General features: G+C 36.8%; 1 protein-coding gene across 1 annotated transcript; it reads right to left on the bottom strand.

Annotated features, from left to right (window-relative positions):
- Positions 1-238: 238 nt before the first annotated feature.
- Positions 239-10,030, bottom strand: SYT4 (synaptotagmin 4). The gene is made up of 4 exons (XM_006766107.2): positions 9,691-10,030; positions 5,985-6,799; positions 4,159-4,279; positions 239-2,986 (listed from the first exon to the last, which is right to left on the bottom strand). Exons 1-4 carry the CDS (start codon positions 9,722-9,724, stop codon positions 2,679-2,681), a joined length of 1,278 nt encoding a protein of 425 aa, XP_006766170.1. The 5' UTR covers positions 9,725-10,030; the 3' UTR covers positions 239-2,678.
- Between the last annotated feature and the right edge of the window lie 1,768 nt (positions 10,031-11,798).

Genomic DNA, 11,798 nt, shown 5'->3' with positions numbered 1-11,798 from the left:
TTGCCTAAGCTCCTCGAGTCTCAGGTTTTGCTTCTGCATAACAGCAATAATGATAATTGCCCCAGATGATTGTTATGAGGATTAAGGAAAATAAAATTAGATACATGAAAGATCTTGGTGCTGAATCACTAATGTTCCCTAATTTATGCTAGGAGATCTATTTGGGAAACTTGAGAACTTAGAAAGAAATAAGGGAAGCCTTATTGCAGAGTTCATCAGCAGAAAGTTTGAGTGAAAATGGGTTGGGCAAAAGCAGCGATTTATTCATGTTTTACAAACATAGTCTTACAAACATCATACATTGCTGGCACGAAAGAACAGACACCATCTCATACACCATGCTTCCTTCCAAATCACTTCTATTGAGTTACATCAGAACAAGTCAGTTACTGAGTTACACAGTTCTTCAAACATGAACACCTCCCTATTAGGGTGGTGAGATTGGCTAATCAGACAAACAATTAATTTACATGTTTAATACAGTACAGGATTTGTAACAGAAGTCAAGATATTCACATTAATATTGTAATACATTATAAAACAGGACAACTTTCAGAAGATGATGGGATCATGTATGTCCCTGCCTGTTTCAATTGCGTTTTTGTTTTTCTTCGGTCTTTACTTAAAAGCAGTTGCAAATTATTTTACTCAACTTTTCACACTCAAAAACACTTTAAGTTTTAATAACTAAAAACTATTTACAAATTATTCATTGCAATTTAAAAAAGTATTTGTTGTTGGTTTTGTTGTTTTACTTTAAAATAAAAATAACACCTTCCTTCAACAATCATACTTTATGTGGTACCGCCACTAACTTCTGGTGGCTGTGAAGGATCTTAGGGTTGACTCCTGACAACTTTCCAAAGCTCTAAAATATATTATATTCCATGGCCCATGTGCCAAATCTACATATGTTAAAAGGCCATTGACTTCCCCAAACCACAAACTGACTACAATCCATTTCATCTTGCTTTCAGGGAAATGTTAAGTGGACCAAGATGTTCTGAGGTGACTTTGTGGAGAAATGGAGACAATGATGGGGGGATGGTCTTTTCACTCCCAAAGTCATCTTAAAGCACAAAAAAAGAGGTCAGTTTCCATTTTTGTACATGTAAAACATTTTCTTTACATTAGGCATAGTCATAAAAAGCATGTAGAAGTTGTTTTGAAAATGCATTATCATAGAATTTACAAACATGGAGATATCAAACACATTCTCAAAAACTGCTAAAGCACTGACACAAAACCTGACTCAAAATGTAAAATTCTCAGTAGACTTTATTTTCTAACTTGCATATTTAATAATTCAACCTTACCCGAGTGAGTTTCACACATAATTCTCTAAAAACTCATGTATAGTGACATTACCTCAAATTCATTCTTTCCAAATAGTCAGAGGGCCGTGCTGTACTCTTGGTTTTTAATGAATTACAGGGCCCTGGCACTGGAAAACGGTATAAGACACAATTCTGACTATAAACTGTTCCACAGAAAACAGCTCAAGGCAAATTAGCCTAGAAAAGATAGTGAAACATACTTTATTGTGCTAATTTGACAGCCTAAATATATTTTGTGTGAACATATGTAAATTATATTAGGCTTGCTGCATACTGCTTTTTAATCATATCAGTGTGTTAGTTTAAGTAATGCTTTCTGTCTGGCAATGGTTATAAGTTCAGTCTTTTGTTTGCATGTTTGTTTGTTTTCAAATAGTAGCTTAGTCCTTTTTGCAGAACAACTCAATGAAGACTTGGTTAGCCATGTCCTCTCTGTGTTCAAGGGCACATCTTGAATGTACACTGGCATACTATATATAGTTCCTATAAGAAAACTGCATTTCTAACTGCATTCTACCTGAAGTTCATTTCTTTACCCACTAGCTAATTCAACAACTTCACAAGGTAAACAGGGCTTTCTCAGACCACACCGACACTTGTGACAGGCAGTGAATAATTCAAGGCCATGATGGTCCTTATGTGAGATTATATTTTACAACATTTGACTCATATAACCTTAGGGAGAGAGAAAAATCATGTTTCAGCCACAGTGTTCTCAACTCAGCCCTTTGATAAAATGATTACTCAGTTTGTTCACTGTCCTTTTGAAACAAACCTAAGGTACTCCTCTTAGGATAAAATCACATCAAATAATTACAAAACAAAGAGCAATGACTATATACTTTTATATGCAGGACACCATTTGCACATGACACAATTAATAAAAACAAACTAGATCTTTGGATCTAAAGAAAAATTGATTTCCCCACCTGAAAAAAGTATGAATTTTCATAAGTGAAGACACAGTTTTCATTTCTAAATCTTAACAATCCCATTGACTCTCAGTGACATGCTCCAATGATATCATGACCTCCTAGAGCCCACCATAACCTGGAACTGTACTGCTGTATTCGTCAAATGCTTGACTACTCTTATTTATATCCCTGATGACCTGCAGAGGGGATTAAATAAGCTTAAGAAAATTTATCCAATGTCTCTAGGAAAGGGGAAATTTATCATGATAATTTACAGTTATTTCCTGTTTTGCTAATTCAATCCATTTCTAACAACAACAACAAAAAGGGGAGCTTGCTGGCACAAGCTTGCAATTATATATCAGAAAGAAAGAAAATCATCCCTTGCCTAGTAAAAATCGTTAAGTCCCAACGCACGGCCAGGATGCTAACCATCACAGAGCATGTGCCACTTGGCGATCTGTCTCCTTGGATAGTCACAGATCTCCTTCCAGTGCTCTCCACCGGTTCCTTCCGCGGCTGCTTCCAGGACCAGCCTCCCGATCACCTCGTTGCGGGACCCCCTTTCGGAATCCAAAACCAGAAATTCAACACTGATCTCTTCAAGACCCTCACAAGGAATATCAAAGACAAACAGTTCGTTGAACACAGCATTGGGGGTGCACTTCTTCACATGAGTCTTCTTTTTGGAGATTCTCTTTTTGGCATGGTACAGGTTCACTTTGACATAGGGGTCTGCAATGGGAAACAAGAGACATTACAGGGACAGGGTCAATCTGGGGAACTGGCCTCAACACAGCCATGCCCTCAGAGATGACTGCACGCCAACAAAGTGTGATTACAGCGAAAATGAGGCGGAACAGGGCAAAAATATGCATCAATCTGGCTTTGAACGTAACTAAGAATGTGCAACATAAGAGAATGCATTCCTAAACCAGAGGATGAGGAGGAACTGTAATGTCCGGGTGAAGAGATAACATAAAGGGGAAGAAAAGAGAATGTTCTGATGACACATTCTGAATAGTAATAGCTCATTACAGAGAATGGGATAGAAAGGAAAAACAAACATAAACGAACATCTAACCTTACTGAGTTGTATGACTTTGGATAAGTCTTTCTACTTTGTAGAGCTTTGGGTTGCTTTGTCTGTTGAACAGGCATTTAGAATTCATGGTGACAATGCCCTTTTAGGCTTTAATTTTTTTATTCTTAATCATGGACATGGACAATAGTGTGGTGATTGCTGGGGTGGAGGGTGGTGGAAGTGGAAGAGGGCATAGAGGGATAAAGGGCAATGGGAAAATAAATAAATAAATAAATAAATAAATAAATAAATAAATAAATAAATAAATCAAATGAAAGGGTTGGGGTTTAAACTAAGATCATTTTAACCCATAGGTCATATGTTCTTTCTCATCATGCCATATAACAAGGTTGTTTTCTTAAATTAGTCACAAAATGAAAAAGCTAATTCTTAAAGTAGATATATAAGAAATTAAAAGAAAACATAATAAAATAATAGAAGTGTAATGGTAGGCAGGCTCATTTAAGATACTAAAATTAGGAACTTTTCTCCCAAATCTTTATTTTACATCCATCACTGTATTTTTGACCATGGCCTCTCATCTATGCATTTATCACTGCTTTCTGCTTAACCCCATTCAGATACCTACCTGGTACACTATACAATCTTTGGCTTAGATCTTAAGACTATGTAGTTTTCTTCTTCTTGCTAATGGCATTGGCTCACATTATTATTCTATATAATGATAAACAGAAGAGCTATCATGTCTTTTTTGATTATAAATAAAAAGGTAAATCAAAATCATGATTATGTTCATTAACTATTTTGCCCAATGTATTACTCACTTATACACTGAGCCTGAGTCTTTCAGAAGAATTCTTACCTGAAAGTCCAGACACATCGGATTTAGGCAAGTGTCGAGCTTTTAGAACAACCACAGTGAGAGTGTTGGTGGTGGACTGATAGCAGAGTGAGATCAGCAACTCCCCCCGTCCTGAAGACTTCTAAACAAAGAGAGATGTGGTATAAGCATGTTTATTATTTTTTAGTTTTGAAATGTGTACATTTTACATCAATATAATAGCCTTGTTATTCAAGTGTAACTTTTCTACTTATTTTTATTTTAGTATGCTAAGGAATCCAAGAGTAACAAGCTTTTGTGCCATATCATCACCTCTTGAAAACAACTGCCTGCCATCTTCTGGTCTCTTTAGGTACTACAGGATGTTAAAATGATCATTGAGTTAGCCACACCCATTATTAAAAATGTTTAAAAGAATATGTAGAGCACAGCTTACACAGACATATGTTTTACTTTTACTTTGTAAATGAAATATGTACTTTTTGAAGTTATTAATAGTAATATATTATCTTATCAGTTGAACCAATCTGTATAGGGCAAAATGACTCATGTTAAATTTGACTTTAAATTCTTTAGCATTGAGATTATTGGAATTTGAATTCAGCCCAAATGAATATATTCTGACCTCCATCATTCTCTGGGTCCAGAGGGATGATGGAGTTAACATTCTCTGCCATCAACCCCCACCCAAAGTCCTTATTTAATCTAAGGAGTGAATTAAATATTGGAGAGATTTGACTCAATTTTTAATGCTTTGTGTTTGGACAGTACCACAGGTTCATTGTTTGCATAATACTTAGGTTTCATCTGTACTTTAAAGACATTACATAAGATTACCAAGAACTCAAGAGTCCCAGTTTTAGCTGAAAGTAACAAAATGTAAACTTGGGGCTTGATTATAACTAAGAATGATGACTGGGCCAGAGCTCCTAAAACTTCTATATATATATTTATCCAAAAGCTGGCATGGGGTAGTTGTGAAATGTAACACTTCAAGAAGAATAAGAGGCAAGAAGAATAAGAGGCTGATCTACTGTGCCACTAAACAGCTGGTGTCTCAAGCTACTTAATGTTTCTGGACCTTGACTTTCATTAAGTTCATCAAAGAGACAAAGGCGAGGATATGGTCAAAATGAGATTTAGGGTATTTTGTGAAATTATGCCTTAGACACACAGGTAATTCTAAAATACCACAATTGGAATGAGTTTTGTATTCTGTGTGTAATGTGGAAATAGGATTAAATTTGATTAACTAATGTCATCATTTTCTGATAATCCCAGAATCAAAGTAGTACAACTCTGCAGGCAGAGTAGCTCACTTTCTGTCATACAACATAAAGATGAACATTTATAATTCAATATGATGTGATGTCTCCTCCTTGAAAAGCAATCCTATGAAAAGTCAATACAGCTTCCAAATCCTCAGGAGAAATTGATTTAATTTTAAATTTAAATTTCAGATTCAATTATGCTGACCTTGAAACATCTTGGTTACCTTGAGCATGAATAAGAAATATTTTCCTGCCTTTTAGTTGAAGTGGCATCTTAGTCAAATTGCTTGTGATAGAAATTATGAAAAATATTTATATAAGTGATATTTAAATATCCATAAAGGATGCGTATGTGTTTTATATCATTAAAATGCCTTAAACATTTCAGTTATGAGTTAAATTTTCCCTCATCTACTCTATTCCCCTGATCCCCATTTGATTATGATTAATAATAATTAAACATGGTAAAGCTGATATGTACAAAATTTTATTATCTTAATAAATATCCCTAGATACAAAAACACCTACATAAGCAATTGTTTATAAATACTTTAAGAACTAAAAAAAATGAATTACCCTAACATTTCTCTTGATAATCTCTCTGTTCATTAATATTTTTCCATCAGATAATTCAATTCCTGCCAGAGGAATAAGGACCTCTCCAATGATATCATCTCTTGAAAACCTGTCAAAACTCAGAATTGTGAAGTGCAAGGCCAACTCTTGGATCTGGGTGTAGGGGATCCCATAGAAGGTGAAGGTCTCATCAAAAGCTGGGTCCAAGGTCTTCCTCAGAACTCTGGTTTTCACTTTATGCTTCTTCTCTGGAAGGATGGTCATTTTGATGTAGGGGTCAGAGGTCATCGACTGCTCGTCCATGGCTGGCAAGCCACGTGCTTCCTTGATATTGACCACAAATGTTTTCTTCTCAAAGTTGTACTCTAAGGAGAAGAAGAGGGTTCCCAGCTTCTCTTGTTTCTCTTCTGAGCTAAGGGAAGTGCTGGACTTTAAGCTATTGGGGGAAACCCCCTCTTTTTCCCCTTCTGAAAGGAGCTTTGGGGTCACATTCTCCAAATCAGGAGGGCTGCCACCTTTGAGGTTTGTTTTGGGAAAGTTGCCATTGAGATCTCTCTTTTCCAGGTCAAGATGCAATGAATTCTTTGGCACAGCCAGTTTATTCTTTACTTCGTTTTTGTCGTCAGCTCCAAACTTCTTTTTGCTACTTAGGTTTTCGGGGTAAATATCAACCCCCTTTAGCACATGCACAAACTTATACGGAGGAGTCTTGTTAGACTTGGATGATTTTTTCTGACAGCAGATCCATGCAAACAAAGAGACTGTGAAGACCAGGCCAAATGCGCTGAAGATACCCACCACTGTGGGGATTTCATCTGAAAAATCAAATGACCAATAACATACATTAAAGGGGCAGAGCTGGAGACACGAGCCTACATGAAAGCATCCTAGAGCTGGCAATTGCTCTCAGTAGCACAGATTGAATTACTTTCCAACTGTTCTGTGTGTGAATGATGTACACATTCCACATCACCTCCAGGAATAAACACATCCTTTGTGTGACACAGAAAAACAAACAAACACGGTATGATAGAAACTTCTTCATTTCAGTAGTTTTCATAAATGAAATAAAAAGGTGAGACAGGGCCTGGGACAGATGTTGGGAATGCTAAATGACCCTGACTTAGCTTTGTTTTCACGAATAAGATGAGTCATACAGCATGATGGGTCGGTACTAATTTTATCAGGTTCCCATTGACATTTTGAGGCTTTCTAGAACCATCAATTCTTACTGACTATGGAACTTTAAATGCACATTCTTCAGATACTGGGAGAATCTGAATTCTTAGTAGTTCTTTATTTACCCAGGACCCAAACATTTAGAAACTCAGTGATTCAGGTAATTTTAAGAAATGGTGAAACACTGCCTGCCATTGTCACAGACTCACTAATAACGTCCATCCAAATTATGGGACAGTGGTAAGAGAAATGTACATATATTAGAGGAAAATAATTTAAAAGATGAACAACAGACTATTAATATTACATAACTTATAACACTACAAACTCCTTGTATATCAATCCCAAACTCCCCAAACACTGAATTATCTGAAGTACAAATTAATCACACCTAAACAAAGTAAAAATCAAGTGGTTCCAAATGAAACATAATTTCTTAAAGTATAATGAGAAGAGTGAATATAGATAATTTAGAGTTTAATTTTATCCATAACCGGTTTTTCCTAGCATATTTCCACATAGCAAATGGTAATCAAATTGAAATTGGCATTCTTTCCTTAAATGCAGGCACATTAAATTACACTGACATTAGTAACATTGATTATGCATGAAGCTTATCATGTCCCATACGTAAGCATATTTCTCCCACAAATAATTAGTAACACTAAAAAAGTAGTGGTAAATCAGTATTGCTATATCTGGACAAAATGCTCCAATTAGTCAATGTTTAATATAGCAAAAGTGAATATAACTGATGTAATACTATGCACATTTATTTCCATTCCAATCTATCTTTTTTCTTCCCAAAGGAGGAATAAAGTTAAAAGACCCAGTCAGGAAAGGGTTAAGTCTTGTTTAAATAACCCCTGAAAGAATAATCTTTTGTTAGTCCCCTTCCCCATTCCCTCACATCTTCTGCCTATCTACTCTATAATCACAAAACTAAGCTCAAAGAATATACATTAAGCACTAAAACATTAAGAAATGACAAATAAGAACAGAAGTATTTAGGAAGATAAAAAAAGCAAACAAAACAACAAAAATATTCTGTAGTTCAATTATATCAAGAAACTAAATCACATAGATATGAAAAATAAACCTTTCAATTCCCCAAATAGAAAAAGCAGCAAATGCTACAGTAAAAGAATGAGGCAAGAGATGACCAGCTAAACTTAGTACGTATCAGCTTTCAGTTCTTCCATTCAAGTCTTTGTGGGGGAAAAATATATATCTCCATTCCTGGACTCTCTAATAAGACAAGGCCAGGGAGCAAAAGCAAAGTCATGAACTAAAGCAAGAAGAACAATAAAAGCCATAGAAAATGATTTTTGTTTAATAGACTGATGCCTCAGTCTTAGAAAATTTCTCACTTTCAAATCAGACATTGGCAATAAACATCACAACAATATAAACCCAATCACCCAAAGGTAAGGCTGTGAAAGAAACTCATTTCTGAATTAGTATCAGAAATTCTCTCTATTCAGTCCTTATGTCAAATGGCAAAATATTCAGTAGAGCATGGGAAGACTCACTTACTCCCTGTGTATTTTCTACTGATAAGGTCTTAAGCTTTTGATTGCAAAAATCTGAGTCATTTCACTCAGTTTAATGACCATTATCATGTATTTTTAGGTATCATTCCCTACTCACAAACTTTTATAAAATTTCTTGTGCTTTTGAAGACTTGTAAAGTCAGTAAAACTCTGATCTCTTGTCTTTGGAATGTAATGGGACCTAAAGATAGGTTTTATTTATTTATTTTAATTTAAAGAACCTCATCTCATTTTATTTATTAAAAGAGAAGAGAGCAATGGTGCCAAAATTTGGCATAGGAAAAGGAAAATTGAACTGGAAAAATGGGGTACTAATTCTAGTTTCCAGTACCTTTTAGCTAACTGACCTGCAACACACCCCTCATCCCTCTGAGCTGCCATTAGCTCACCTGTGAAAGGAACTGTGCTCAGCTACTTCGTGTCAAATATCCTTTTACCTCTATCTAGCATCATAGGATTCTGTCTCTTTCACTAGCAACATATTTCAAGAATACAAGGAAAACATCCTCAGGGTGCACTCTGTACTAAAATATACATCCCCAAACCCCCAATATATAAAGTTGTGTTACGTATGCCAAGAGCAAACCCTTATGTAATCACAGGACATTTGGCTTCCTCCTAAATTTACCCATAAATAAAAATCACCTATAGAATTCATGAAACCAACAAGCAAACAGACTCCCTTTCCTTCCCCCTAGCGCGTGCTGCAATTTCCAGAGCTCCTTGGACGTTTCAGGAACTTCCTGGATGTTAAATAGCCCCAGCAGAAGGCAATTTTAAGGAGCAAGATACTAAGGAGAGGAGAAAACAACCGAGATAAGCCAGGATTACCCGTTTATTGTTCTTTTCCTTTCAGATGAACTACCAAGTAAATATACATGCAACATCCCGCTGGGGTGGGGGGGAACAAAAAACACAGCCCACCCAGAGTATTCAAAGAACAGCCGCAGTTCTAAGTTGACTAACTTGCTTACCAAATTCTTCCCTGCTGGTAGCGATCGGAGCCATTTTTTGCTGCGTGCTCTGTCCGAGGTGCTGAACGGGAAACTCTCTAGCTTGGTTCGCCTGCCTGACTTGAGGCGCAGGCTTTCCCGAATGCTGAAAACAACAGAGCGGCGCCCGGGGACCTACGCCTGGAACGGGGAGGAGGCAGAGAGGGAGGTCCACTCGCCCTCGCTCGGTGATTTGCCGCCCCTGTTCCTGTTTAGGTTCTTCTGAGAAGCTGGTCTCTGAGACTCCAGATGTGGCTGAAACGCGAATTGACGCAATCCTGACGCTACAGGGTTGATATCAGCACCTGCCCCCGCCCCCGCTTCTCCTCCCTCCACGCCTCTCCTCTCTCATTTTTTTTTTCTTTCTTCCTCTCTTCTCTCCTGAGCATTCAACACGCACTCATCGATTATTTTAACTGTTGGACGACTGGATATTAGCTTTGCTGTTCTGTGGGGGTGACTCAGAGGCACATGGAGATGAGCTCTGAAACTCATCCCTATCAGCTCCCAATATAAAATCTTTGCATCATCAAGACCCCTAAAACTGTGTCTGAGTTTTTAAAATAACGTGATTTACAAAGGCATTTTAAGGGAAGACTAAGATAAATTCCTGCATCAAATGACCCGTGGTAAAATGCAAGAATATATTTTCTTGTTTTCTGAATTTTTCTTTGGTATTCCTATGTTAGAAAACAACTCATTGCACATTGATCTATTTGAAATAAGATAACAGTTTGTCCATTATAATCACTCATTTTCTAATAAATTATTAGTTTAAACATTGTACTGATGCTGTTGCTTTAGCTGTCATCTCTCTTCCCTGTAACATCTAACATTTGACCAGCTAGAGTATGTAGGAGCAGATGGGTATCACCCCTTCTGTATTCAGACTCACTCTCAGTTATGACTCTTGCATATAACAAGACTGCTTCTGAAATGACATTCCTGGTTAAAAACCTTGGCTTCTAATAGGGTTGTGCAAAAACAGTTACAAGATCAGACCAAAATCTAAGATGACATTAATAACTATGGGTTATTTTGAAAGAAAAACCTTTTTTTTTTTTTCTGCATTGATGATCTTCCTGGGGTTGAGGAACTGGGGAAAATATGGTGTCAGATTCTGATTAATTTTAATCTGGAGACTGTGTTTTTGTTTTTGTTTTTTAACAAATGTTTAGCAATTTTCCAAAGGAGATAACTAAGGCTGTTACACCATCTACCAATTATTGCTCCGCAAAGGATTCTTTTGCTGTGGAGCTCAGTGAGCAAATGAGATTCAGCTTGTGCTGGGATGGGGGAGGAGAGCACTGGGTGAGTATCTGAAAGCTACTGCACAAGTGAGAGGTTCCTGCACATTGGTGAGCTGCCACGCTGAGCGTCAGGACTGTATCTGGGGAGAAACTGGCTGAAGCCTTTTGCATCATGGAAAATTTTATAAACCAGGGTTTTCTTTCCCTTCTCTGGCTCCCACATACTTGGCATTTTAACATTTTTTCTAACAGATTTTTTTGAACTTTGTATCTTCATGCTATGAAAACACACATACTAATGAACTGTATTTAATTTTCCATTGGCAGAATCTGTGATTTGTGGCCTTATCTTTCACTTCATTCAGTTTGCTTGTTCCTCAGTTAAGCATGCACCTGGTGGGATGGTCGGTAGGTATAAACACCCATGAGATGAAAAGAGGGACATTTGTTTGTGGTGCATATAATGGGTAGACGAAATACACAGTGTGAGGTTTACTAATATATGTGATTTCTAGCCAAGTTATTGCTAACATATGGTTAAACTCATTTGTTGTAAACATAATACCTCATGTGTATGTTCCATATAAATTAGTATCACATTAATTTTACCTTCAAGTGGTAAAATGCTGCCATGTAAAACCTGTCTAGATTGCTTAAACTCTGTTTTAACAAAACCCTGCCCCACCCTGGGCTGTCTAATTTCTTAGGACACCTGGTGATAAGATTACCTCTTGCCCAGAGGGAATGCTATTGTGGATGTGCTGTTTCCTTGCTTGCTTTAAAAGCAAACTGAAAATAAATGTTATTAATTAAAATGCCAGAGGTTTTCCTCATTTTCTT

This window comes from Myotis davidii, unplaced genomic scaffold (assembly GCF_000327345.1).
Source record: "Myotis davidii unplaced genomic scaffold, ASM32734v1 scaffold259, whole genome shotgun sequence".
Classification (NCBI taxonomy): domain Eukaryota; kingdom Metazoa; phylum Chordata; class Mammalia; order Chiroptera; family Vespertilionidae; genus Myotis; species Myotis davidii.
The sequence above is the reverse complement of the archived record's forward strand: the minus strand, read 5'-3'. Positions and strand labels throughout refer to the sequence as shown.

Coding starts and splice junctions, on each gene's coding strand:
- SYT4 (XM_006766107.2), bottom strand. CDS start 9,724: ATGGCTCCGATCGCTACCAGCAGGGAAGAATTTG. Junction 6,800..9,690: donor TACCAGCAGGGAAGAATTTG/GTAAGCAAGTTA, acceptor TTGATTTTTCAG/ATGAAATCCCCACAGTGGTG. Junction 4,280..5,984: donor TTATCAAGAGAAATGTTAGG/GTAATTCATTTT, acceptor CTCTTTGTTTAG/AAGTCTTCAGGACGGGGGGA.